The sequence below is a fragment of the Syngnathus scovelli genome, chromosome 6 (genome assembly GCF_024217435.2).
Source record: "Syngnathus scovelli strain Florida chromosome 6, RoL_Ssco_1.2, whole genome shotgun sequence".
NCBI lineage: Eukaryota > Metazoa > Chordata > Actinopteri > Syngnathiformes > Syngnathidae > Syngnathus > Syngnathus scovelli.
The window spans coordinates 15,377,079-15,403,000 of NC_090852.1; the positions used below are offsets into that span (position 1 = coordinate 15,377,079).

General features: G+C 48.5%; 5 protein-coding genes across 8 annotated transcripts; 3 read left to right on the top strand and 2 right to left on the bottom strand.

Moving 5' to 3' along the window:
• Window positions 1-1,932: 1,932 nt before the first annotated feature.
• On the bottom strand, window positions 1,933-5,676 carry sv2 (synaptic vesicle glycoprotein 2). The gene is made up of 13 exons (XM_049724312.2): window positions 5,429-5,676; window positions 4,873-4,971; window positions 4,218-4,379; window positions 3,981-4,143; window positions 3,766-3,887; window positions 3,510-3,673; window positions 3,336-3,416; window positions 3,165-3,254; window positions 3,006-3,094; window positions 2,814-2,941; window positions 2,640-2,735; window positions 2,397-2,556; window positions 1,933-2,286 (listed from the first exon to the last, which is right to left on the bottom strand). Exons 1-13 carry the CDS (start codon window positions 5,511-5,513, stop codon window positions 2,103-2,105), a joined length of 1,623 nt encoding a protein of 540 aa, XP_049580269.1. The 5' UTR covers window positions 5,514-5,676; the 3' UTR covers window positions 1,933-2,102.
• Window positions 5,677-5,825: 149 nt separating this feature from the next.
• Window positions 5,826-12,467, top strand: snx1a (sorting nexin 1a). The gene is made up of 15 exons (XM_049724309.2): window positions 5,826-6,203; window positions 7,279-8,152; window positions 8,274-8,413; window positions 8,646-8,721; window positions 8,800-8,843; window positions 8,929-9,070; window positions 9,154-9,232; window positions 9,409-9,484; window positions 9,600-9,713; window positions 9,788-9,881; window positions 9,960-10,165; window positions 10,234-10,377; window positions 10,465-10,545; window positions 10,634-10,705; window positions 10,831-12,467. The coding sequence occupies exons 1-15, from the start codon at window positions 6,099-6,101 to the stop codon at window positions 10,879-10,881; spliced, it is 2,298 nt and encodes a 765-aa protein (XP_049580266.1). The 5' UTR covers window positions 5,826-6,098; the 3' UTR covers window positions 10,882-12,467.
• Window positions 12,100-19,252, bottom strand: ireb2 (iron-responsive element binding protein 2). Of its 2 annotated transcripts, none has more exons than XM_049724305.1 (21): window positions 19,076-19,252; window positions 18,176-18,265; window positions 17,917-18,082; window positions 17,522-17,659; window positions 17,200-17,427; window positions 17,047-17,116; window positions 16,807-16,990; window positions 16,607-16,746; window positions 16,360-16,531; window positions 16,177-16,277; window positions 15,966-16,082; window positions 15,741-15,900; window positions 15,534-15,669; window positions 15,390-15,474; window positions 15,025-15,306; window positions 14,822-14,926; window positions 14,601-14,743; window positions 14,357-14,504; window positions 14,146-14,268; window positions 13,833-14,018; window positions 12,100-13,504 (listed from the first exon to the last, which is right to left on the bottom strand). In XM_049724305.1, the coding sequence occupies exons 1-21, from the start codon at window positions 19,098-19,100 to the stop codon at window positions 13,394-13,396; spliced, it is 2,910 nt and encodes a 969-aa protein (XP_049580262.1). In that variant the 5' UTR covers window positions 19,101-19,252; the 3' UTR covers window positions 12,100-13,393. The 2 variants fall into 2 exon arrangements, with proteins under 2 accessions (XP_049580262.1, XP_049580261.1); XM_049724304.1 differs by having other exon boundaries at window positions 18,176-18,289.
• A 199-nt stretch (window positions 19,253-19,451) lies between these two features.
• slc25a44a (solute carrier family 25 member 44a) lies at window positions 19,452-22,381 on the top strand. Of its 2 annotated transcripts, none has more exons than XM_049724315.2 (4): window positions 19,452-19,767; window positions 20,352-21,113; window positions 21,187-21,314; window positions 21,384-22,381. In XM_049724315.2, the coding sequence occupies exons 2-4, from the start codon at window positions 20,489-20,491 to the stop codon at window positions 21,573-21,575; spliced, it is 945 nt and encodes a 314-aa protein (XP_049580272.1). In that variant the 5' UTR covers window positions 19,452-19,767; window positions 20,352-20,488; the 3' UTR covers window positions 21,576-22,381. The 2 variants fall into 2 exon arrangements, with proteins under 2 accessions (XP_049580272.1, XP_049580274.1); XM_049724317.2 differs by having other exon boundaries at window positions 20,405-21,113.
• An 81-nt stretch (window positions 22,382-22,462) lies between these two features.
• On the top strand, window positions 22,463-25,717 carry snupn (snurportin 1). Of its 2 annotated transcripts, XM_049724313.1 has the most exons (9): window positions 22,463-22,601; window positions 23,235-23,399; window positions 23,636-23,831; window positions 24,059-24,163; window positions 24,305-24,401; window positions 24,472-24,569; window positions 24,696-24,773; window positions 24,890-24,970; window positions 25,070-25,717. In XM_049724313.1, exons 2-9 carry the CDS (start codon window positions 23,242-23,244, stop codon window positions 25,373-25,375), a joined length of 1,119 nt encoding a protein of 372 aa, XP_049580270.1. In that variant the 5' UTR covers window positions 22,463-22,601; window positions 23,235-23,241; the 3' UTR covers window positions 25,376-25,717. The 2 variants fall into 2 exon arrangements, with proteins under 2 accessions (XP_049580270.1, XP_049580271.1); XM_049724314.1 differs by lacking the exon at window positions 22,463-22,601 and having other exon boundaries at window positions 23,310-23,449.
• The last annotated feature ends 205 nt before the right edge of the window (window positions 25,718-25,922 follow it).

Sequence of the window (25,922 nt, forward strand, 5' to 3'; positions counted from 1 at the left end):
GGGGGAAGCAGTGCAACGTCAACACTGTTTACAGTGGGGATGGCGTGCTGCTGACCTCGACTCGGGACGTCGTGAGTCGGTGGGGAGAATACTTCGAAGACCTCCTCAATTCCACCTACACGCCTTCCATTGAGGAAGCAGGGCCTAGAGACTCTGAGGCGGATTCTCCAATCTCTGGGGTCGAAGTCACTGAGGTAGTTAAAAAACTCCTCGGTGGCAAGGCCCCGGGGGTGGATGAGATCCGCCCAGAGTTCTTAAAGGCTCTGGATGTTGTGGGGCTGTCATGGCTGACACGCCTCTACAACGTTGCGTGGACATCGGGGACAGTGCCTCTGGATTGGCAGACTGGGGTGGTGGTTCCCCTCTTTAAGAAGGGGGACCGGAGGGTGTGTTCCAATTACAGGGGAATCACACTCCTCAGCCTCCCTGGTAAGGTCTATTCAGGGGTGCTGGAGAGGAGGGTCCGTCGGGAGGTCGAACCTCGGATTCAGGAGGAGCAGTGTGGCTTTCGTCCTGGCCGTGGAACAGTGGACCAGCTCTACACCCTCGGCAGGATCCTCGAGGGTGCATGGGAGTTTGCCCAACCAGTCCACATGTGTTTTGTGGACTTGGAGAAGGCGTTCGACCGTGTCCCTCGGGAGGTTCTGTGGAGGGTGCTTCGGGAGTACGGGGTGCCGAGCCAACTGATAAGGGCGGTTCGGTCCCTGTATCACCGATGCCAGAGTCTGGTCCGCATTTCCGGCAGTAAGTCGGATTCGTTCCCAGTGAGGGTTGGACTCCGCCAAGGCTGCCCTTTGTCACCGATTCTGTTCATAATTTTTATGGACAGAATTTCTAGGCGCAGCCGAGGCGTTGAGGGGGTCCGGTTTGGGGACCTCAGCATCGCGTCTCTGCTTTTTGCAGATGACGTGGTGCTGTTGGCTTCTTCAGGCCGTGATCTCCAGCTCTCGCTGGAACGGTTCGCAGCCGAGTGTGAAGCGGTCGGGATGAGGGTCAGCACCTCCAAATCCGAGTCCATGGTCCTCGATCGGAAAAGGGTGGAATGCCCTCTCCGGATCGGGGATGAGATCCTGCCCCAAGTGGAGGAGTTCAAGTATCTTGGAGTCTTGTTCACGAGTGAGGGGAGGATGGAGCGTGAGATCGACAGGCGGATCGGTGCAGCGTCGGCAGTAATGCGGACCCTGTACCGGTCCGTTGTGGTGAAGAGAGAGCTGAGCCAAAAGGCAAAGCTCTCAATTTACCGGTCGATTTACGCTCCTACCCTCACCTATGGTCACGAGCTATGGGTCGTGACCGAAAGAACGAGATCTCGGATACAAGCGGCCGAAATGAGTTTTCTCCGCAGGATGTCCGGGCTCTCCCTTAGAGATAGGGTGAGAAGCTCGGTCATCCGGGAGAGACTCGGAGTAGAGTCGCTACTCCTCCACGTTGAGAGGAGCCAGATGAGGTGGCTCGGGCATCTTATCAGGATGCCTCCTGGACGCCTCCCTGGGGAGGTGTTCCGGGCATGTCCCACCGGTAGGAGACCCCGGGGACGACCCAGGACGCGCTGGAGAGACTATGTCTCTCAGCTGGCCTGGGAACGCCTTGGGATCCCCCGGGATGAGCTGGATGAAGTGGCTGGGGAGAGGGAAGTCTGGGAGTCCCTCCTGAAGCTGTTGCCCCCGCGACCCGACCCCGGATAAGCGGAAGAAGATGGATGGATGGATGGATGGATGGATATTTCACCAAATTCCACAAATTCAAAATACACGTGTGTCATGTTTTTTTTATATATAAGAAAGCAAAAACAAATTATGCTGAATCATCTCACAAGCAATGTTTGTTTTCAAATGAACTGACGTGTTAAGTATCATTACTTTTAATCACAACGGCTGTATGTCCTGCTTGACTAGTGGAAGTTTATTTATTAGACAAATAAAAAAAAAAAAATACAAAAATGCAGATGTTTTATTTTCCAACATACATTGAAAAAAGACACACGAACAATATATAAATCATTTAAAAATAGGAACAAAAATGTGCAATGATTGTTGAGCACTGTCAAATATGAACATCTTCAAAAAGTTCTTTTTTGGAATACACACCAAGGTAAAAAAAAGTCAGGTAAGCTCCATCTGTTTGGTGCGCGGGAGGAAGAAAGCCGACAGGCCGCCGGTCAGCAGCATGGCCGACACCAGCAGGATGGGCACGGCGCAGGCCGAGTCCACCATGTTGCCAAAGACCACGTTTCCCATGATGGCTGCCACTCGGCCCGCCCCTGTGAAGAAGCCCAGCGCCGATGAACTGCGCCCGGGAGGAAAACCCATCAGAGGTGAGCAAAGATGTTAAATGGCACTGACTAATTCCAAATGTCAAGTAAAAAAAAAGAAGAAAGCCCCGCCCCCTCAAAGTACCGTAGCTGCGTCGGGTAGAGCTCCGTAGCCACCACGTCCAAAGCGTTCCAGGCCATGACGGACACGCCGCTGAACAAGCAGGACAACAGCAGACTTTGGCTTTTGGTCTGCACCAGGTAGATGAGGAACACGCTCAGGCTGGACACCAGCAGGCTGAGCGCTGCGGACACGCCAAACGTCAAATCAAATGGGGGACAAATGACAACTGGGTGGGCAATAAATGTGGAGCGTGGCCTTCCTCACAGAGGAGCAGCTTCCCTCCGATATAGTCCATCGCCAGGATGGTGAAGATGTTGCCGGGTAGGTTGGCGGCGGCGATCAAGAAGCCTTCCTCGTAGACTGTAGGGGCCAAATCAATACGAATTTCAAAATGAAGCGTTATTAATTTGGTGAGAGCGTGTTTGTACAATTACGTACCGACGGTCTTGACGGGGTAGCAGCTACGGTTGGGCTGCTGAGCCGGGGCGGACATGTTGGTGCACGGGGAGCTGCCGGCCTCCAATCTGGAAAACAGCTCGGGGAACCACATCCACAGCCCGTAGTAGCTAGGAGAAGTTGCCTCGTCAATCGTCACACTTCCGGAATGCCGACAGACCCGAGCAAACTTACCCGAAGGAGATGCAGTAGAAGATGATGAGCAACACGGTACTTCTGGATTTGAGGTTGGCGGCAAACATCCGGCGGACCGGCTTCGCAGCCTGTCGTGTGGCGAGGACACAAATGACTTCATGTGTGCTTTGGTTGGATTTGACTTTGCGATGAGTTTACCTTTTGCAGTAGAACGGCGAGTCGTCCACACGGCCGTGGTGTGTTGTTCTCGTACGTTCTTTGCTTGGCGTTCACCTGCAGCGAAAACTCCTGCGAAGGCAAACGGAAGGGTCTCGCTGACTGACGTGATGACGCAATCAAGCGTGAACTGTGGCAGCTTCATCTACTTACAGGCCAAGATACTCCTTTCCCACGCGTGTTCAGTCGGAACATGTGGCGGAAGACGTGGATGGCCTCCGTTTCTCGGCCAGACTACAACAACATTTTTTTTTTAATGAAAATAACCGCTAGCAAACAACACAGACTTACAAAGCAACCCGTGTGGCTTTTTTTTTTTGCAGCTACCTCCATGAGGAACTTGGGACTCTCGGGCATGAAGAGCTTGAAGATGATTGCTGATGTCACGCTCGGGACGGAGCAGAGCACCACAAACAGTCGCCAGCTCTGGAAGTTGAGTCGCCCCACGGAAAAGTGCATCCATGTTCTGGGGATCACTAGCCAGGCCAAGCCTTTGCACACACACACACACACACACACACACACACACACACTCAACTTTCTGTGATAGCCCCCGAGAAAACATTGTATGGTGTCTCGGTACCTGCGCCCAGAATATTCCCCACCATCCAGAAGGCGGCCAGAGCGCTGATCATCCTACCTCGCTTCAGTCGAGGCATAAACTCTGCGAAGTAGGAGAAGACGACAGGAATGGACCCGCCCACCCTGAAGAAATTCAAGTGGGGGAGGGAGGGGTACTTTGGAAGAGGACGAGCAAAAACGGATGGACAAACGAACTCCATCTTCCAGTGTCCTCACCCCACGCCACTGATGAACCTGAGCAGCAGGAAGAGCCAGAACCACGGCGCCACGCTGGACAGGCCTCCAAACAGGCCGTTGACAGACAGGGACAACACCAAGACGCTGCGGCGCCCCCTCTGGTCGGCCAAATATCCCCACACGTAGCCGCCCACCATCATGCCTGCAAAAGACCACGTCATGTGACCAATCTGCCCCTGTCGTTGAATTGCAAAAGCCAGATCCTCGAGGTCCGACCGAGGAAAATGGAGGCAGTCAGCAGGCCCATGTCAGAGGAGCTGAGCTGGAGGTCGCAGCGGGCGGTGGGCAGCAGGAAGGACACGCAGACAATCTCCACGGCGTCGCTGGCATTGGCCCAACCGCAAACCAACAGGAGGAGCCAGTGGAACCAGCCGAAGCCTGAAAAAGGCAGTTTGACTACGTGAGCTATATTATGTCTTTCGAATTAATTCACGCTTAGTACAACAATTAATAATTCAATTAATTTATCTAATATTTTTATTTAATTTTCTTTAATAAATGTATTTATTTATGTACAGCAAATTTGATATTATTCATTGTAATGTAGATTTTGTTGTATGAATACATCGGAAGAGAACTGTTACACACAAACGCTCACACTCGCGCCGCTACGACGCCCTCCGCTATCATGTCTAAGTCAGCAAACAGCTTTTAAAGTTTGATAACCAGCCTTGATGCTTTTGGTGAAAGCTTTGGACTCGGTGGTGGGATGTAATCGTGTCATAAGGCACAGGAGTGTATGAAGTACTGCCTCTTTGAATGAAAATGCTTATGCAGGTTGCAGTCCAAGCTGCTTGCTTCAACTTTGGTAAACCGGTCTTACCTTGACATTATATTTTGACTTTGGATTGTGTGGAATTTTTCTAATTACCTGCTGCCTCAACCGCCTCCTCATATGTCAATCTGGTTCGCGTGTCCTCATTGGCATCGCGAGGGACGAATGTTGTTCTTCTCTCAAATAAAGTTTCACCTAAAAGAAAAACAAAATGAAAGGGTTGAGTTGGCACTTAAGTGCTGCTTGGGTGTTTTGATGTCACCAATTGATTTTCTTTTTTCTTTTTTTTTTTATTAAAATGGAGCATTTTGTTCATTGTATAATTAAAGTCTTTAATGAAATTTATTTAGTACTCCATTTTGTTCCAGCTGTGGTTGCTTTTATGGTTTAAAAAAAAAAGATGTTTGACACGAATTATTAACAATATGATAAACATTGCATAACACAACTGAGCAGCCATATTATGTATAACATAAAAGTACATTAAATACATTTGTTTAAACTCCAAAAATTGGATCACGTTGAGTTTGTTGCCTTTAGCTATCTTGACAAGAAACATTTAAATGGTGTAAACTCTAAAAATCTCAAGCTTCATATAGAAGAGAGCTCGCCCTTTACTTTCTTATTTGCATTTTCTTTTTTTTTTGTTTACCTTCTTCCGAATCCGACTCGTTAACCAACTGACGTTTTGCCGTCAGAAGCGGCTCTTGATCTCCGGTCGAGCTGAAACCAGGCATCCCAAAATCGGTCAATATTTGCGATCAGACGAGCTTGTCCTCACCGCTCCATTTGCCACAATTCATTTTTATTGACCATCCAATCCGCCGCACTTCGGTCCCGTTACTGGGTAGCTGAGGGGCGCTTGCTAGCTAGTTGGTGAGGCGAACGCGCTAGTGTGGAATCCCAGGCGCTTTATGATTGGCGGTAGGAGACGTGCTGCTGCAATATGATTAGCTGTTGCATTCAATCAGCCAATCATATTGTAGTAAGGCGTGTCCTGCCTAGACTCAATTGGGATTTATCATAATCAGGAAGTGAGGCTTTGGTACTGTCCAGGAAGTGAAAAGTGACAGCGGTGGTTTACTGGCGTCGCTCCCCCGTCTCCCCTCCTCCTCCGCCTTAACTCCAGTACCGACTCCCCTGTCACTTTGGAGCACTTCCACCACCCCCCCCAGGCGTCACTTTCCACAACCGCGTTGCGTGTGCTCGTATGGGCTGCGGGGGAGTCATCATTATCCGACGAAAAGAAAAGCACACGTCGTGTGTCGTGTCTTGTCTATCCGCGCGCGCGTGCGTTAAGTTTGTAAATTAGCGAATTGAAGATGGCGTCCAGCTCGGAGCGCAGTCCTCCTCCTTTCCCCGACGCCGGAGACGTTGCAGGCCGAGGCAGCGATGAAGAGGACGGAGACGACCTCTTCGTGAGTGTGGTACGCTATCCAACTTTCCCCCACGGCTGCTTTTTCCATCTCCATACTTTGCTAACTCTCACTGACGGTTAGCCATAGCAATGCGCGAGGGGGTGAAAAAAAACAGTAACCACTTTTCGTTGTTGTTTTTCCAAAAGTTTTCACTCGTTGCTCTAAAAGTGACAAATGTTGCTTTATTTTACGTGATGCTTACTTTCACGTAAACTTCAATGTGATTGTTATTCCGTCATCAAAAGTCATCTAGCATTTAATTGCCTGTGATCTTTGCGCTGCGCGTAGACGAACAAACTACAATCACTTGATGCTTAATGAGTTTGCTTTGCAGCGATTGGTGTTTTTGGCAATATTGGTTTGGGATTTATGTGGCGTGACTGCATAACTTGTGGCCCGAATAGTGAGCAGTGATTCTTATTTGAATGGCGATTAAAAAGTGGCCCGTGCAGCGGGAGGGCAACCTCCTGTCATGTGAGCGGGTGGCGGTCACGTGGTTAGAACCCGGATGTTTTCTCCTCAGTCAAAGTTCAAAAGGGGAAAAAGACAGCAATTTGGGAGAAAAAGCAAAGTCAGCAACTTTACGCATAACACACAGCAAAAGTGCCAGCTTGCTTTTTTTTCCTTTTTTTTTTTTTAACTAGGATTGCCCTGGATATGGCCTGACCATCATTTAGAGGTGTTTATAATACTATGACTTGCATTAAAAGTTGTATTTAGTAAATTAGTAGTTCTGATTGAAGAGGCTGAACAAAATGTCTTTTGCTTTTATTTTTACCTAATCTTAACCCATAAAAGTAAAACATGTATGTATAAAATAATCAGATATTGTTCATTGTAATACAGATGAATTTATTGCTTCTTTGTTGCAAAATACATGGTAAGAAGACCTTGGAAAAAAAATTAAATTGCAATATTAAGGGGGGAAATTGTAAGTATATTGTCAAAATTGTTCAGACATAATTTGCAACTTTTCAAAAACATAAATGTATAATGGATTTATTAATGATGAATGAAAACAAGGAAAGAAAATGCGCTAATCCGCTTTGCACTGAGAGCACAGCTGTTTCTTCTTTGTCTCCAGAGCAACTCCTCCCTCAGCGAGACGCCGACGGTCAGTCAACCTACTGACGATTTGTTGACTCCTCCCGGAGACGCCACGGCAGAGCCGACGAGCGACTGCGTTAGCAGCGGCTTGGGATCCAAAACTTCGAGCGACAATTTAATGTCGCCTCCCAGTGACGTCACGAGCGACCCCATCAGCAGTGGCTCGGAATCCAAAACACCCAGCGAGCCCTCTGATGAGTTTGACGACCTGGCGGACAACTGGATGACTCCGGCCGCCTCTGTCGATGCCAAAGCTGAAAAGAGAGCCAGTGAAAACCTTCTCAATGATGAGTTTGTTAACTTACTCGGAAGTGAAACTGAGCCGCAATCACAGGAAGGAGAGGGAGAAAGTCTGTTTGCTGAAGTTGCTGATCTGAAACAGGAAGTAAAAGAAACCGCGCCGCTTTTAGATATCAGTTCATCAGCGGATCTCCAACCAAATCCACCGAGCAAAATAATTGACCCATTGGCGGAACTCTTTGACGATCCTCCACCAGTTGCGGCGCAGAAGCAAAGCGCCGCTGCAGACCTCTTCGAAGACGAGGGCAGCGACTTGTTCGCCGACCCGCGGCAGATGAAAGCCGCCAATCCGCCTCAGAAAAGCCTCTTCGGCGAGCCAGACGAGGATCTGTTCGGCGAGCCGCTGGGCGCCAAGAAGAAGCCCGCCGCCGAGGACCCGCGGGACGAGCCTCTCGCTGACAAGTCCGCCAGCCACGACGGCGGCAAAGCAAGCCGAGAGCGTAAACACGACGACTTCTTCGCGGCGGAAGCCGGAGACCCCGGCGACAGCTCCCGCCTCAACCCCAGGACCAACGGAGTTCACGTGGAAGAAAGCACTGATTTATTTGCAGGTGAGTCCTCAGTTTCCTTGCGACAAAACAGACAATCATCCACATCGATCAGGCTCCAGGAGTGTCAAACTAACAAGTCATAGAGTAAGGGTGAAAGGTCAAATTTTTTGCCTTGCCTCAGAAGCCACAGTGGAGCTCTCTCTGGACAGTCCACAGAGCGAAAGGAAGAAGGCCGCCGCCCCGGCCGTCCCCGCCGTCGGCAAGCCTTCCACCTCGGCAGCCACTAGTGTGGCCAAATCACAGACGGCTATGCTGGAGGAAGTAAGTCCCAAAAAGGCCCGGCCACAGTTCCTTGGATTCGGTGTGAGATAAAGTCGTACCAATTTAGTAGCATATCAAATTCATTTTCATCATTGAAATGAATTGATGCGTTCCAGACCTCAAAATAAAAAGCCAAATAAGTGTTTTGAAAAAAAACAAATATGACTGAATTGTAGAACCAGTGACGGGTGCCGAGCTTCCAATTCTAAAACTTGCTCCTCACTTATTGCAGCTTGAGGAAGAGGAGGAGTCAGAGCTGGAAGACAAGTTTGACATCACCGTCTCCATTACCGACCCAGAAAAGATAGGTGAGACTTTTTGACTTTGCCCGTGAGAAGCCAGCGTTCGACCCCCGCAGTCCAATTCATTGTGAAAAATCATTGCAGGGGATGGAATGACCGCCTACATGGCCTACAAAGTGTCCACTCAGGTAAAGCTCCTCTTTCTCTAAAGATACCACGTAAAGCAATACCAGGCTTTTAATCATGTAAAAATAAAAAATAAAATGTTTTCAGACCACGCTGTCCATGTTCCGCAACAAGACGTTCACGGTGCGCCGACGCTTCAGCGACTTCCTGGGCCTGTACGAGAAGCTCTCCGAGAAGCACGGCCCTGGCGGCGTCATCGTGCCGCCGCCGCCTGAGAAAAGCATCCTGGGTAGGCGGCGCTTCAGCTGGCATCGGCGCCGCTGTGCGCTCCGCTCACTTTTTTTTTTTTTTTTTTTTGTGGCGCCCTCGCAGGCATGACCAAGGTGAAGGTGGGAAAGGAGGATTCGTCGTCTGCCGATTTTGTCGAGAGAAGAAGAGGCGCCCTGGAGAGGTGAGGCGGAATCTCTCCACGGAAAATAAATTAGTTCAGTAGAAGAACTTTGCTTGGATGAAAAAAAGTATTTGGAAAGCGCGTGAGAGTCATGTGACAACAGCGGGAATGCTTTTTTTTTTATGGGGTGAGGGGTCAAAGTCTAACTTTGACTTCCCTTCCGCCGCTTCTAACAGGTATCTTCAGAGGGTGGTCACTCACCCTTCGCTGATCCAAGACCCCGACGTGCGAGAGTTCCTGGAGAGAGATGAGGCAAGACCAACGTTTGTTGTCCTGCTTTATTTGAGCTCCTCCCTCGTCGTCCAATCAAATGCTTTCTTCAAAGTGTGTGCAATTAGTGACCGTGTGTGTGTGTGTGTGTGTTCAGCTGCCCCGAGCTGTGAGCACACAAGCTCTGAGCGGCGCCGGCTTCCTGAAAATGATCAACAAGGCCACGGACGCCGTCAGCAAAATGACCATCAAGATGAACGAGTCGGACGTGGTGAGTTGGGAGGCCTCGTCTTCTTCAAGAGGTAATGTTTTTCTCCGTCCCGCCAACATATTTTTCTGACGCAGTGGTTTGAGGAAAAACTGCAGGAGGTAGAGTCTGCAGACCAACAGTTCCGCAAGCTCCACGCGCTGGTGGAGTCGCTGGTGCTCCACAGGAAAGGTAACCAAAGACGCCTCTTCACGGGCCGTCGTGATCAAACATCAAAGCTAACACCCCCCCCCCTCCCGCCCTCGCCAGAGCTTTCCATCAACACGGCGAGCTTCGCCAAGAGCACCGCCATGCTGGGCAGCGCCGAGGACAACACGGCGCTGTCGCGCGCCCTCTCGCAGTTGGCCGAGGTGGAGGACAAGATGGAGCAGCTGCATCAGGACCAGGCGGCCAACGACACCTTCAGCTTCGCAGAGCTCATCGCCGATTTCATCCGACTGCTCGGCGCCGTCAGGGTACGCCAAACGGGTCACGCGCTCCCTCCCTCCCTCGGTGTAGAATAATTTTGACCCGCGCCGTGCAGGGCTCCTTCGACCACCGCATGAAGGCGTGGCAGCGCTGGCAGGACGCGCAGAGCACGCTGCAGAAGAAGCGCGAGGTCGAAGCCAAACTCCAGTGGGCCAACAAGCCCGACAAGCTGCAGCTGGCCAAAGAGGAGATTGCAGAAGTAACGGCGTGCTTTCCTAAAAACATCAATGTGAAAAATGAGCCAAGCGTGATGATCGTGTGTGTGTGTGTGTGTGTGTGTCGCCAGTGGGAAGCCAAAGTGACGCAGTTCGAGCGAGACTTTGACCGAGTGTCGGCCACCGTGCGCAAGGAAGTGCTGCGATTTGAGGTGCTCACGTTCGACGCCGCTCGTCAAGTAAGATGAGGAAAGCACAGTCCTCATTGCTGTTTTTTTCTTTTTTTTTTTTGTCTTATAGAAAGAAAAGGCCAGGAACTTCAAAAGACAGATCGTCAAATATCTGGAGAATCTGCTCAAATCACAGCAGCAGGTGAGCTCATAATCTGATGATTGCCATTCCATCCCAGGATGGTTTGGAACTTTTTTTGTCAATTACACTTTGTGTGATCATGTGACCTCTCCCCCGTGTGTGTGTGTGTGTGTGTGTGTGTTCAGCTGATCAAGTACTGGGAGGCCTTTTTACCCGAAGCGAAAGCCATCGCCTGAGTGGGATTGCAAATCTCCTTTTGTCTTTCTTTTTTTTCCCTTCTTTCACACTTGAGCGCTTCCTGCCTTTAAAATCCCGGAAGAACGTGTGTGCCTCGTTGCAAAACAGTTTACAATCAACACGTTTCTTGCTTTTGTATCAACCTTTCGCGCTTTAGAACTTTCTATTTTTTCCCTCCGTCGTGTAACTTCTCGCAAATATTTTCGTACAGACGCGCGATCGGTTTCATCCGGGTGAAAATAACCCTCGGGCCAAACGACTCAAAAAGGGATAAATTAATTTTGGTTATTGATGCTGAGATGGGGGGGAGGGGCATTAGAGCTCGCGGGCGTGAATAATCGCATCGCAGTGTACGTTTGATGTCACTTATGTTTAAAAATAAATAATTTCACTTATCTGTGCCTTCTACAAACGAGCGGGGGCGATGAGACACTCGAAGCTAAGTTTTTGATTCGTTTCTTTTCTTAAGCCGTTTCGACATCTACAGTACGAAGGAGTATTTGGATAACACCAAAAATCGGATTAAGAGTCACACAACGTGTATGATTGTTACGAAGCTTACTGAAAACAAGCATTTACAATTTTTTTTTTCAAATTGTTTTTTTTGTTTTGTTTTTGCTGGAAGTGCAAAACAATGAATTGAAAGTTACTGATTTACCACAGAACAAAGGCAGTAAAATTTCACCCAGTTTTTTTTGTTCTCTTCATTTCCTAAGCTGCAAATACTTTTACGAACAAAAGGCAAAAGTATTTTGGTGATTCTTTTGTCTACATTTCCACGAATTTCCCCTTCAAGTATTTGGGAAACAAAAAACATCTGATTGAAAAATCAGACAAAAATATGTGCTAATGTAATTGTTACAAATCTTAATGGTTCATTACAAAAAAATTGCAAATTAACACATTTATCATATATAATAAAATACTTTGGAGTGCACGTTATTTTGTATTATTTTTCTTGTTAAATGCTGTGTTTATTTTGCTGGTTTTGATATACTTGTTCTTTTTTTGTGGATTTCTTTTTCTCCTCTTGTGAAATTCATACATGATCAGAATATGACTTTTCTTTCTAGCTCTTCTTTCTTCTAACATTTTTGCTCATAACTGCCCATTTAATTTTTTTAAGGCACATGGTGGCCTGAATATTCCTTCGTACATTTGGACAACAGAACAAGCATGATCAAATGTTGAACGTTAAACAAGCTTTTTTTTCCCCCCCCCCACACACGCTGTTGAAGGAAACATGCTGAGTGTGCGTCGCAGCTCACATCCAGAAACAGCTTAACACTAAAAATATACAACAGACAGATTTAAATAAATATATACATGTATTGATTTTTATTTTTCAATACTCCTCTCCAAGTAATGAAATACTTTTTTTTTTTACAGCTTTAATTTTTACATTTGACGGCCAAGCTTCTTTAATGACAACATTTCACGTTAGGTTAAATCACACCAGTTGTTCACCTTGGCTGGCGTTGAATGAAATGACATTTATCAATGTATCTAGAAAAAATGTGCACCTGTGTCATGGAAATTTACTTGGAGAAGAAATCAAATAAATATTGCACTGTTTACACTTGGATATTTTATGCCTTTTTCTTTTTATTCTTGCCCTTCCCCGTACCCAAACTCTACTTATTCTAGCGCTTTGATTTGTTTTATTTAGTGGGTCACTATTGCCAAAACTTTTACAGCAATCAGACTGAGAAAATGCGTTTTTATAGATTTTTCTAACTTAAATGTCTCCTACTTGTCTCAAATTAGATATGACACTTTGACTTTGATTAGTGGGCCATCATTGCCAGTTATTGCTGTGATCAAGCAGGTTAGATTGATAGTGTCATTTCCCAGCACCCTTGAATGCAGCAATGCACACCTGTTGATTATAAACAGGTGTATGGAGGCGGAGTCAAAATTGAACAGTCTAAGTAACATACCTTTCCAGCATTTTCTGTCTGAAGATTCTTAAAGATGTAGCTTTGCTGTTGACTGAACTCGTCGTGGGACTTGCTGCATTTTGTAGATTTTCATCACTCAGGTGAGCATCTGCACTCGTACAGCTGCTGATCTGTTATTTTGCAATTGTGATCGCATTTAGCACACCAAGGCCACTGGAGTTGTGACTTTATTTTCTAATCATTCAAAATTATTTTAAATTCATGACACTGTACATGACATAAAAACCAAAACACAAATGCAGGACGTTGAGGAAAACAATGGCCAGAAGGCGCAATAAGACACTTTTGCATGAGTCGCACATATTGGGTGGGTGGAGGGAAAATGTTCAGTTGATAAAACATGGACAAAACAAAAGTGCATCCATGAGGACGTATCGCCGCACTTTGACGAGAGTTCAAATAATTTCAGATGACTTGAGTGCCCCCCCTCTAATAAAAAGGGTCTTCACAAAAAGGTCCTCGATTCAGTCAGTCAAGCTAATAATAAGCGGCGCGCAGCTTGGCATCGATGACGACAGACGGTGACAAAAGTAGTCCCAGTGCGCGTGTTTCAAAGCATTGTCCGCGCCACGTATCTCAGGAGGCCTCCATGCTGGAGAAAGATGACGTCCAGCTCGTTGTCCAACTGAGCCGTGACTGCAAAACTTTTACCGTCGCTCGTCTGAAACAAAACGACAGAAGCTCTATTAAAAATGGATGAATGGAGTCAGACCCGATCAATTAATCTGCCAGATGATTATTATTGGCCTTTTCAAAAATAACACTGGTCAACAAATATTTACATTGTTTTATTTTTAATTCTGATAAGTAAGCTTTAATAAAAAAAATAATAATAATCTCAAAAACCCGATGTGTTAGGGAAAAGAAATCAACATCAATATGTTTAGCCATAACTGATTAATTTTTTTTTTTTACTTTTGACCAGCGTAATTAGACGATTGATTTGAAAAAGTCTGGCCCAAGAAATGTGTCTAAGAAAAGCGTCCTGCCTTGACAGCGAGCTGCTGGCGGGGCGCGAGGCGTTGCGGCAAGACGACGCTGAACCTCTCGGTGCCGGCGAGCTCCAGCGTGTCGGCGTTTTCCTCAGGTGCAAACTGCAGCGGAAGGATGCCCGCGCCCACCAGCTGCTTCTTGTGCAGACGCTCGAAGCTTTCGGCGATGACGGCGCGGACTCCCTGTCGGAGGACACGTCAACATTTTACGTACCTCGCTACAGCACTTGATGTACAAGCTTTAGAGTTTTCCAAGTTGACTTTTTGTTTTGTGAGCAGAACTTCGAGTACAAAGTATGGCTGTTTGTACCAGTAGATAAGGTCCTTTGGCCACCCAATCCCTGGAGCTTCCCGAGCCATAGTCCTTTCCGGCCAGGATGATGAGAGGAACGCCGTCCTTTTGATAGCGCTCGGCCGCCTCAAACACATCCAGCTGGGTGAAGGATGAGAAAGGAGAACATTGGCAAAAACATCCATTTTTAATTTTTTTTTCTCCTCCAACTTAGCCCTAGTTCACTCACCGTTTGGCCCGAGGGGACGTGGAGCGTTTTGGGCCCCGCTTTGCCCACCAGTCGATTTTGGAGCTTGATGCTGGCGAACGTCCCTCTGGTCATCACGGCGTCGTTGCCCCGCCGAGAGCCGTACGAGTTGAACTCACGAGGAGTCAGCCTGCGTATGTAGATCGTAACACATAGCGTGAATAATTCGAGATGTCATGATTATTGTATAAAATGAAATTTTTTGGGTCTGTTATCATCAATGCACCTTTTGCTGAGCAGGTACTTGGCAGCGGCACTGACGCGGGCGATGCTTCCCGCGGGGGAAATGTGGTCGGTGGTCACCTTGTCGCCGAGGAACAGCAAGGCGTGAGCGTTGTCGATGGACTGAGGGGGCGGGACTTCTTTACTCTTGAGACACAAGCAGAGGAAAAGTGTCACGTGGATTTCAATGCATGGCGTGGTGAGGACTAGCCATCGCGGCCTTACTAATTTGCTGAAGAACGACGGCGAGCGGATGTACGTGGACTTGGCGTCCCAGGGAAAGATCACCGAGTCGGGACACTCGATATTGCTCCAGAACGTGTTCCCTTTCTGGAAACGAGAGCAGTTCGAGCAAAAGGTAACAACATGTTGGGTTCAATGAATCTAACTTGGAGATGCTGGAGGATTTTTTATTTTTGCATTTGTACCTCCATTCTCGCCTTGAGTTCTTTAAAGACAGAGGAGATGATGGTGTCCTCCTCCGTCTGTTGCACCTCCTCCCTGGACGGCCAGATGTCACGAAGGAACACCTCCTTCCCGTCCGGAGTCAACCCCACGGGTTCCTTTTCAAAATCGATGCCCACGGTTCCGGCGATGGCGTACGCCACCACGAAGGGCGGCGAGGCCAGGTAGTTGGCCCGGATGCAGTCGCAGAGGCGGCCCTCAAAGTGCCTGTTGCCAGACAGGACGCCGCACGCCACCAGCTCGCCCTGGAAGAGACGCTCGAGATGTCACGCCTGGTAAGGATGCAATGATTTTTCTATTTGAAATCGAGGGTGGGGAGAAAGGTCACCTGCTTGATGGCGTTTACCACACTTTCGGGCAAGGGGGCCGTGTTTCCCACGCAGGTGGCGCAGCCATAACCGATCACCTCAAAGCTGTCGTGGAAATGAAATGTTAAAGTGGGTGGCCGAGTTATGATGGAATTATATCTTACCCCAGCTGGCTGAAGTAGGGCAGCACCCCGCTGGCGCTGAGGTAGTGTGTGACCATGCCGCTTCCCGGCGCCAGGCTGGTCCGGATATACGGTTTTACCAGGAGCCCCGCCTCTACCGCCTTCTTCGCCAGCAACCCTGTCGACATTAAGTCGTGCCCAAGCGTCAAGTGGGTGACGCTTGCAAAAAGCTCAGCCGTCTTTTCTTACCTGCCGTCAGCATGACGGAGGGGTTGCAGTTGTTGGTGCAGCTGATCACGGCGGCAATGACCACCGAGCCGTGGGCCAGCTGGTACTCCTGACCAGCGTGCAGGAAGGGAACGCGGACATCCTGCTTGTCCTTGGAGATATTGAAGCCTCTGGGGCCCAGCTGAGTTGGAGAGGGGTGGGGGTGTCAGGTCCGGTGATGTCATCAGCGTGAGTGAAAGTTTTTACCTTCTCATCCAAGCAACTCTGGAATCCTTCTTTCATGCTGCAGACGGCCACGCGGTCCTGCGGCCTCTTGGGCCCGCTCACGTGCGGCAACATGGCGCTCAGGTTGATTTCGATCACCTGAGAAAATATCCAGAACAGTATCGGATCGTTATTCATTTTTATTTTTTTATCATTAATTCATTGGGCTGTTTTTCTTGACAATTGTCGCTACCTCAGAATACTGGGGGTCTTCTGCGGGGTCCTCGTAGCTTCTGAAGAGCTTCACAGCCTTCAGATAAGACTCCAGCAACTCTAGCCTTTCTTGGGAAAAGTCTGGACGCAAACGGATGAAATCACGTTCGAGCCGGCAGGCAGCGCCTCAACGGCAAGTCCGAAACCTGGTCTAAATACTCACGTGTCTTTTTAAAGTGCTTAATGGTGACCTGGTCGACCGGGAAGAAGCTGACGGTGGCGTTGTACTCGGGGCACATGTTGGCAATGGTGGTCCGGTCGGGCGCCGAGAGCTGCGACACGCCGGGTCCGAAAAATTCGACAAACCTACCAGCGATGGCGGCTTGTCGCAAGTGCTGCGGGACAAAAGTACAGTGATGTAAGCACAGGGGGGGGCGGGGGGGTGACGTGTGTGAGCGGCCGAGCGAGACCTTAGTGATACCAAGGACGACGTCGATGGAGGAGCTCAGGGGGTTAATGGAGCCCACCAATTTGCAGCCCACCACCTGAGGGAGGCTCAGAGACACGGGCTGGCCCAACATCACCGCTTCCGACTCGATTCCGCCCACACCTGGAAAGCCGTTGAGGGTTACACGAGACAAAAAACTAGAAGAGTCCATTTTGTACTTACCCCAGCCCAGGACGCCCAGGCCGTTGATCATGGTGGTGTGCGAATCGGTGCCCACCACGCTGTCCGGGTAGATGAAACCGTCGCTGACGTGAACCACTCGCGAGAGATACTCCAAATTGACTTGATGGACGGCACCGACGTCCGGTGGGACCACGTTCACATTCTTGAAGGCTTTCGAGCACCACTGTCAAAAGCTGTCGTTTAGTACCGTTTCTTGTCTTCCGGGACCTTGAGCTATACCTTAAAAAACTGAAGTCTCTCTTTGTTTCTGCTCAGCTCCATTTCCTGATTCTTCAACGACGCATCGCCTCTGCGGAAGGAGAACGCGCAAATCAATTTTGCCCCTTTTTGGCCTGCGTCCCAGAAATAAAAGGTTTTGACTGTGCCACTCACTCTGAAACGGGTTTCAGGTGGAAGGGGCAGAGGAGCGGCGTGTTTTCGATCTGCTGCAGCGAGGCGCGAGACGGCCCCCCCGTCGATGAAAGCGGCTCGTTGCAGGCCGTTTTGCCGCAAGAGCGACGCTGGCCTCCGCAGTGGGAGCCCCCTCGTGCTAGAGGCTTGGACGGGGGCGGTCGCGGAGCGCCTTCCCCTCCGCCGGGGTTTGGAGCGTTCTGTATGGCACTGTTGACCCAAAACAAAGGTAACGGACTACACGTTGAGCAAAATGTGGAAGAAACAAACTGACTGTAGAAAAAAAAATGCGACGTGAACACACCACTTGCTGTAGTCTTTTTGCAGACAGTGGTCCACAATGAGATCCGTGGGACATCTAGGGTTGACCAGTCCGGGGTCCACGCCGTGTTTGGCCACCGCGTCCCTCATGGCTGCGAGGTCCACCATGGCAGGGATACCACTAGTAGCAAAAGAAAAAAAAAAAGATGGTGGGTATTTGACTATCAAATGAAGGTCGCCTTAGGAAAGTCTGTTTTGCCTAAGCCGGATAAGAAAAACAAACTATGCAAAAGGACAGAAACGAACACTATCTGCGTCATAGTGTTAGTAAAGTTAGAAACGTGTCCTACTTGATGCAAATAAGTTGAATGACAAAGAAAGAAGTCCATATGACTTTGCCAAATGGATGAGCGCCAGCCATGTGCCCAGTATACTCACGTGAAGTCCTGCAGGAGGACCCGCGCTGGCAAGAACGGCACCTCAGTGGAAGCCTGCTGCTTCTCCCAGTCCAAAATGTTCTGGACGTCATCCTCTGTGATGTAAAAGCCATCGCACTTGCGGATGACTGCCTCCAGTAAGACGCGGATAGACAAAGGCAGCTTGACTTCAGGGAGCAAAGAAAGATACATTTAAAATCAATTATTCTATCGTCTGTTAATCACAATAGTTTTATTTTTATTTTTTTGTCCCGGCTCACCATATCTTGGATCGTTTAGTTTGCGCGGATTGAAGAACTTGAGGTTTCCGTCATCTGACAGCGAGTCGATTAAATGGCGATACGGGTGTTCTGCAGAACACACATTTTGTGTTACTGGAAAATAAAACAAGTCTTTAAACAAGCTAATCTTGTAATTATGACAGGTATGCCCTATGACACAAACGGGTTCAACGCTGTCAACTTCCCACTGAACTTTACATTAAATATAATCACTTCAATACAATCTCACATAGTTATCACATGATCAGTGCACTTTGAACATCGCTAAAGTCTGGAGCCACATTGGCCCCATTTGACCCGTGGTGTGTGCCCCTTGGTGGCACAGATTTCAATTTAGCAGCATGCTTCAACGAGAAATCAAAAATTTTTTGACGACAACCTTGCTTAAAAAACATTCCGTTCTTTTGAATGAGATCCTTGAAATTTCGTTCAAGCGCAGAGAGGAAAATAGGAAGTGCTGAGTAACAGGATGACTGAAATGATCAACACTGAGTAGGCGGCGGCTAACGTTAGCTTGCTAGCCTTATCATGAGCCCTTTTCCTTTTACTACTTATCGCGATGCTAGTTGAACGTCTGGCGGCGGAGATAAAGTAACCCCCCCCCCCGGAAAAAAAGCACACGGCTGTGTAAATGCTCGAGGCTATGCAGTGAACTAAGTTAGGGTGAACTTAAGCATTGTTGGTCATCGATGGAGCTTTAGTTCAATACTGGCTCGGTTCGAGAGAACAACCAAAATGGCTGTAGTTTAAGTCATATTAACCAGAGTCATCATCTCGTTTTAAGCAAATGGGAATTGGAGTCGTGCGACTTGACAATGAAGGTGATCGTACGTGACGACAAATTTGGGGGAGTACAAAAATAAGAAGACTCCTCTTTACCTTTGCCCATAGACGGCAGCGCCATGATGACATATGAAATCTACACGACTCATCCTAGCTATCCCGGTGGCGACACGGAACGGACCAATAAGAAGGCAGGGAGGATGCGGGACACGCCCACTAGCTTGATACTTTCACAATAAAAGCAAGACGGAAACGTCCGCTAGTCAAAATGAAAACAAATGGAAACGTCAATAAATGCAAAAACGTGCATATTTTGTGTAATTTATAGTTGACTCGACTTGAGACAAAATGAAACTGTAGGTATAGTAAGAATACTTTTTTTACACGATAAGATTATTCCAATTGTATTCAAACATTCCTGTGCTGGCAGGAATGTTGTAACAAGTAACGTGACCTACAGTAGTTGTGACATTTGCGATGGTTGTGTTGGACCTGAACGCATCACGAGCTAGTCGAACAAGAAGTCAACAAAGTTAAACAATCGAAAATAATCATTTCAAGGCTCACCCTTGAGAGTGAATCAACTCGCCAATATTTTTTTAAATCGTGTTTTGTTTTCCACACGGAATAACGATAAGGATAAGAAGCAGCGGAGACGACCTTTTCCCTTCGGTCTAGTAGCAGTCATGGACGGAAGCCATGATCCAGCAGCGTGTCTTCGAGCTGGAGGCCGAATGAAAATGTGAGACCAGCGGCAGGGGTGAACCGTGCTAGTAGGCTCGAAACAGGTTCGTCTAAATCAGAAGTCTGTTTTGAAGAGTGTTATAAATAAACATGTTTCGTTGTCGTTATTATCAGCGAGCTAAGCTAACAGGGTTAGGGGGCGCTAGTGGCATATACAGTACACGTGCCTCCCCTCCAAATTAAGCAATGCGAGAAAAATGGGCCAATAGTTCTTTCGTAATTTTCTAACGATCGAAGAGAAAACAAGGACCGAATCAACGTGTCGTACCCAAGACATTCGATGAACCTCTTTTATTTTAGTGGGGCATTTCGCCGCAATTAATTTCCCTGCGAACATTATGAAATCTTGAATAATTCATATCTTCTGGGGCGTTTATTACACTTCAGCAAGTCATTGCGATGGGAAAGAATGACATTCAGGTGACATTCAGGGAAATCAGATATTGTATTTTTTCACGATACCAAGGGCACATTGTGTACCAAATACAGAGGGCAGTGGGCATTAGTGGTACGGCATTCATCAGGAGAGCTGCCGTTGCCTGTATGATTGCATTTGGTCAAAAATAACATCACACGTTGATTGTAATTCTGAGATAAAACAAATAATCACATTTTTATTTTTCGATAGGTAGTTACAAATGTGAACAAGGGGCAATAAATACATTATTTCCCCCACCCCAGTCTGCGATGGCACCTGGAAGACTGACCGCGTCAGACGTAAGGCTTTAGCGAAACGGCACCCCAACCCCCCCACCCGGGACCGCCATGCAGCAGAAAGGCGCCATCCAGATCATCGAATGGGAGGACCTCGACAAGAGGAAGTTCTACTCTCTCGGCGTGCTCATGACACTGAGCACGCGCGCCACCGTGTACCCGGCCAGCCTGGTTCGAACGCGGCTGCAGGTGCAGAAGGGCAAGGCGCTCTACTCGGGCACGGTGGACGCTTTCTGCAAGATCCTGCGGACGGAGGGCGTGCGGGGCCTGTACCGCGGCTTTATGATCAACACCTTCACGCTGGTGTCAGGCCAGGCGTACATCACCACGTATGAGCTGGCGCGCAGGCAGGTGTCGCGCTACTCATCCAGCAACACCCTCAAGTCGGTGGTAGCGGGCGGGGCGGCGTCGCTGGTGGCGCAGACCATCACGGTGCCCATCGACGTGGTGTCGCAGCACCTCATGATGGGCGAGCACAGCGGCCGCTTCAAGGCCAAGCCCAAGATGATGCTGGCAACCGCCAAGCGTGGGGCGACCTTCGGCCAGACGCGGGACATATCCGTGCAGATCTTCGCCGCTGACGGGTTCAGGGGCTTCTACAGGGGCTACGTGGCCTCCCTGCTCACCTACATCCCAAACAGCGCCCTCTGGTGGCCTTTTTATCATTTTTACGCAGGTAAATTCTAACTCTCGCTCCAGCCTGTGTTAGTTCTTATAAAATGCTGACTGGTGTATTTTTGCGTCCACAGAGCAGCTGTCTTCGAGGGCTCCCAGCGAGTGCCCCCACCTCCTGCTGCAGGCGCTTGCCGGGCCCATGGCCGCTGCCACCGCCTCCACCATCACCAACCCCATGGACGTGGTTCGCGCCAGGGTGCAGGTCAGTCTAATCATCACGTCAATCATCTCCAATAGACAGACTTTCCTTTGCTAATCTCGCGCGGTGCAGGTGGAGGGCCGCTCGTCTGTGGTGGAGACCTTCAAGCAGCTGCTGGCGGAGGAAGGCCTCGGTGCTGTGACCAAGGGGCTGTCTGCGCGCATCATCTCCTCCACGCCCACATCGCTGCTCATCGTGGTGGGCTACGAGACCCTCAAAAGGCTCAGCCTGCGAGACGACCTGGTCCACTACAGACACTGGTAGACCGGGAGGACAAAAACGCCCAATGCTGCATTTTACCTCATGGCGGTTGCTCGCTTTGCTCTCAGCAACAGTACTGCCCAAAAATGTCATAACAATGTTGAGAGAGACTCTTGCTGGACTAAAAAACGGCTTGCTTTTTATTTAGAAATAACATTTGCTCGTACGGCAGGACCTCCAAGGCGGAACAAAATCTATTTCGTGACACTGCCAGACTTCAGAGTCAATTCTTTTGCCACCGGAAATCGGGTTGAGCGAATCAATGCACTCTTCAGGCGATGTTTAACGAACCTGGGAGAGATTCGGAACCCTGCTATAAGCAAATAAATCCAGTGAAAAGTAAACTTTTATTTATTGATTGTGTAAACCGTAAATATATTGTGTCAGGTCAAACTCACTTTCCTGCATAACTTTAATGGGCCCTACTTGACACCAAGTGCTACGTTCCTATTAGCAAGAGCTTTGGCACCATCAAGTGGCCGCTTAGGGTATTTCAGGGAGCACCCACAAAAATGTGACTGACTAACAGTTTAACAAGAGTAAAAAGAAAAGAACTCCTGCTTGATGTTACCACTCACCATTTGAAGACCACAGACAAAGCGGAAACAAAGATGCGTTTGCAGCATGCATTGTTTAAACAGTTCTTCTGGTTGCTGTTCATTTTTGTAGCTTTTTGCCATTACTGTGACGCTTCTGCAAAACACCGTTTTATTCAAAAACGAGTCTCCACTCCAAGCGTTTGATGTGACTTTGGAGGTTCTTCTGTATTGTATTTATGTGATATGTGGATAAATGAACTGTACACCTTTTTTGACGGCACAATGTTTATGTGGAGCAGAATATGTAGATTTTACTTGATAAAAATTGAAGTAATTTCGCTGCAGAGTGCAGTTCGCAGCGTGGCCTTAATATGGGTCGGACCTATACTCGGTACTCAAAACTCCGCAAGTGTTTCCCCGGTCAGGAAAGCGGGTGAGACCTGAGGCGGATGTGACGTCACGGCATAGGCTGTCTCCCTCATTGTCGAAGGTAAACTAAACGATTTTATCTTATTTATTCGCCTGGTTGCTAATTTGCACTTTGTATTAATTAATATTTAGCTGCTTCGAGTAACAACAACGAGGCGGAATCGTCGCTTCAGCTAGCTACCGGCTAGCCACACTGCATGCTAGCTTCCTTAGCAACGCTTAAAATTAACCGGCTTGCAAGCTAGCTATACATTAAGTTTCTGTCTTGAGAGTTAATGTTTTCGTTTTTTTCCACTCCTGTAATTTAGCATTTAGTGAGGATATAGGAACTTTATTTTTTCCCTAGCCTTAAATGCAGTGAGCAGTTTGTCATGTAATAAACATTTTTGTACCACATCATTTTACATGTGTGAAATTCTGCTTCTGAAAATATTGCATGTCATTCTTTTATGACTTTTATTTTTTGTGGTCTCATATGCCATGCCATGTTTTTATTTCTACATCCTTGTCTTGTTCCTCTCCTTGCATTCTCACCTCCCTGGTTCTCTTGACTTCACACATGAAGAGTGTAATGGACTATTGCAAACATGTTTTTGTTTCGGGGACAGGTGACAGCTAAGGGCTGGCTGGCAGCACGTTTACTCTGTGCGCCTCATCCATTTAACGTGTTGTTTGGTTTTGACCCCACCACCAGAGCCCCCATGGATGACCTGACCCGAGCCCTCTCGACCAGCTTTGCTGTGTCCAAGGAGCCCAACAGTACGGCTGCCCCGCACCCTCGGCTGTCCCAGTACAAGAGCAAATTCAGCGTGCTGGAGCAGAGCGAGCGGCGACGGCGCTTCCTTGAGCTGCAGAAAATGTACAGCGCACTCGAGACCTTTTCACAATGTTTGTACAACGTAGACACAGGTAGATTAAGAGCGAGTGACTACTGCTTGGTCAGATACTATACCATAAGGTATTTGCTCATTTCTAGCACTAGAAAAGTCCATTTTTGGCATCGGAGAATGCTCGTGCCCGAATGTGCATGCCCGTCAAGAATGAACACACAGGCTCTGAATCTTGACCTGTGTTTTTCTTTCTTTTCCATCTCAGTAAAAGGTTCAACTACGTTGACCACGTGCGGCATCTGGCCAATGGCGACTGGACGGGGGCAGACGACGATGGGGAGCAGGACATGGAGAAGCCGGAGGTGGATGAAGAGGAAGGCAAGCGGGAACTTGATGGCACCGTCGAGGAAGAAGAGATGGAGATTGAAAGACGGAAGCTGCCAAAACATTACGCCAACCAGGTCAGTGTTGTGCCAAAAAAGGAAAACCCGTTTGGTCGCCAGTTTGGAGTTTTTAAAAAAAGCTGTAAGGTCATTTTAACCAATCAGATTTAGAAATTAAGTCATTCCTAGGAAATGAATCTTCACTCTAGCTTGCCATTTCAGAAGCCAAATTTTCCACATAGGTGATGTCATCTATGTCCCATCTCTCCAAAAAATAAAAACAACACTTCTCTATGTCCTTTCAGCTCATGCTGTCAGAGTGGCTGGTGGATGTCCCAGCAGAGCTGGACTCTGATTGGCTGATGGTGGTCTGTCCAGTTGGCAAAAGATCCCTCATCGTTGCCTCCAAGGTAGGAAACGTGCCCATTTGAAGATGCGGAAGTGAGGAGAGGAAACGAGACCATAAGACAAGGAAGTGATGAGAAGATTACGAACCGCAGTGAACTTTGACACGCACATCGTGAATCGGTTGTATGCGATGTCGTGTGCAGGGTTCTACTGCGGCGTACACGAAAAGCGGCTACTGCGTGAACCGTTTTCCCTCCTTGCTGCCCGGCGGAAACCGCCATAACTCGGCCATGGGAAAAGGTAGGCGGAGCCTGGCCCACTTCAAAGCCAGACATAATTTGACCTGCTACAAATCACGTCTCTTCCGCAGACTACACCATCCTGGACTGCATTTACAGCGAGGCGGACAGAACCTTCTACATCTTGGACGTTATGTGCTGGAGAGGCCACCCGGTCTACGACTGTCCGGTGAGACGGGGGGGGCCTTCCCGAAAACGCCGGAACGTCTGTCATTCCCGACGGCTTCAAAGTAGTCTGGAGCGCAGATGTTCCCCGCCGCTGTTTTGACACCGCTGCTTGTCCTCTCCTCGGCAGACCGATTTCCGTTTCTACTGGCTCCAGTCCAAAGTGGAAGAGACGGACGGCTTGGCGGAGATTGCCAAACGCAACCCTGTGAGTCTCTCTGAGTTTGTCGCCCGCTGCCTTCCAACGTCGGTGGCGTCCATACAGAACCGCGACGTGTTCTGTCAAACGGCGAATGACGGAAACGCACTTGTTTGCTTTAACAGTTCCGCTTCGTGAGCCTCCAGAGCAACGAATGCACGGCGGCGTCCATCCACAAGGCCCTGGCAGCCGAATACAGCTTCAGCGTGAGAAAATCTTGGGAGTCCTTCCTGATTAAAATTTTTCATAATGTTTGTAAACACTAGACGCCGGTGGCAGGACACAAGTGTTTTTTCTACCAACAGGTGGATGGCCTTCTGTTCTACCACCGGCAGACCCACTACACGCCCGGCAGCACCCCGCTGGTGGGCTGGCTGCGCCCCTACATGGTCGCCGACATCCTGGGCCTGGAGGTCCCCCCGGGACCGCTCACCGCTAAGCCCGACTACGCCAGTCACCAGCTGCAGCAGATCCGGGAGCACAAGAAGACCTCCGGCGAGGTGCGGCCGGCCAGCAGGGACGGCGGCTACGAGCTGGAGCATCTGTCCACGCCCACCCAGGACAACGGCGGCAACCACAGACACATCCGGGAAGCGCAAATGGAGGACTGATGTGATCACGCAGAGCTCCAGTGTTTTATTTAGAACTTCTTCTCGGAAATGTCTGCAAATCCAAACTTCATCAGGCACCCCTGCTGGATGACCTCTGGCGGGTGCAGAAGGGTTTAATTCATGGTCTCTTGGCATTTGGATTGCAAAGTGACATTTTTAGTCAGTTGCTATGGAATTGGAAAGTTAAGACAGGGATGAAGTGAAACACATGGTTAGTCATAAGACATCCAGACAAAATAATCCAATTTAAGAAAACACGACATGTCAACTGATGTATTAGTAAGGAGAAGGTCTGAATATTTTATTGAACAAGCAATTCTTTCATTAAAAGAAAGATGTGGATGTTGAGTTAAATATTTCTCGGCGCCCTGAGCTAACTCATTCAAATAAATAATATAGTACTGTGTCAGTCCACCCAAAAATATGATCCAAGTCCAAGCACCTGATGGCCCTGAAGTGCAAAAATAAAACAAGAAAAAGCGAATCAACTAAAAAAATTAAAATACAGATTTGAACAAACTACCAAAATTTAAAGACAATAGAAAAG

What these genes read in the sequence shown, in the direction of transcription:
- slc25a44a (XM_049724315.2), top strand. Translation starts at nt 20,489, where the DNA reads ATGCAGCAGAAAGGCGCCATCCAGATCATCGAATGGGAGGACCTCGAC. An exon ending in TTTTTATCATTTTTACGCAG is followed by an intron (nt 21,114 to 21,186) that starts GTAAATTCTAAC and finishes TTGCGTCCACAG; the next exon opens with AGCAGCTGTCTTCGAGGGCT. An exon ending in TGGTTCGCGCCAGGGTGCAG is followed by an intron (nt 21,315 to 21,383) that starts GTCAGTCTAATC and finishes CGCGCGGTGCAG; the next exon opens with GTGGAGGGCCGCTCGTCTGT.
- ireb2 (XM_049724304.1), bottom strand. Translation starts at nt 19,100, where the DNA reads ATGGCGCTGCCGTCTATGGGCAAAG. An exon ending in AAGTACCTGCTCAGCAAAAG is followed by an intron (nt 14,505 to 14,600) that starts GTGCATTGATGA and finishes CTACATACGCAG; the next exon opens with GCTGACTCCTCGTGAGTTCA. An exon ending in ACGTCCCCTCGGGCCAAACG is followed by an intron (nt 14,269 to 14,356) that starts GTGAGTGAACTA and finishes TCCTTCACCCAG; the next exon opens with CTGGATGTGTTTGAGGCGGC.
- snx1a (XM_049724309.2), top strand. Translation starts at nt 6,099, where the DNA reads ATGGCGTCCAGCTCGGAGCGCAGTCCTCCTCCTTTCCCCGACGCCGGA. An exon ending in AGGAAGTGCTGCGATTTGAG is followed by an intron (nt 10,546 to 10,633) that starts GTGCTCACGTTC and finishes TTTGTCTTATAG; the next exon opens with AAAGAAAAGGCCAGGAACTT. An exon ending in TGCTCAAATCACAGCAGCAG is followed by an intron (nt 10,706 to 10,830) that starts GTGAGCTCATAA and finishes GTGTGTGTTCAG; the next exon opens with CTGATCAAGTACTGGGAGGC.
- sv2 (XM_049724312.2), bottom strand. Translation starts at nt 5,513, where the DNA reads ATGCCTGGTTTCAGCTCGACCGGAGATCAAGAGCCGCTTCTGACGGCA. An exon ending in GACTGCCTCCATTTTCCTCG is followed by an intron (nt 4,144 to 4,217) that starts GTCGGACCTCGA and finishes GGTCTTTTGCAG; the next exon opens with GCATGATGGTGGGCGGCTAC. An exon ending in AGGTTCATCAGTGGCGTGGG is followed by an intron (nt 3,888 to 3,980) that starts GTGAGGACACTG and finishes GAATTTCTTCAG; the next exon opens with GGTGGGCGGGTCCATTCCTG.
- snupn (XM_049724313.1), top strand. Translation starts at nt 23,242, where the DNA reads ATGGATGACCTGACCCGAGCCCTCTCGACCAGCTTTGCTGTGTCCAAG. An exon ending in CCCTCATCGTTGCCTCCAAG is followed by an intron (nt 24,164 to 24,304) that starts GTAGGAAACGTG and finishes TGTCGTGTGCAG; the next exon opens with GGTTCTACTGCGGCGTACAC. An exon ending in CAGCCGAATACAGCTTCAGC is followed by an intron (nt 24,971 to 25,069) that starts GTGAGAAAATCT and finishes TTCTACCAACAG; the next exon opens with GTGGATGGCCTTCTGTTCTA.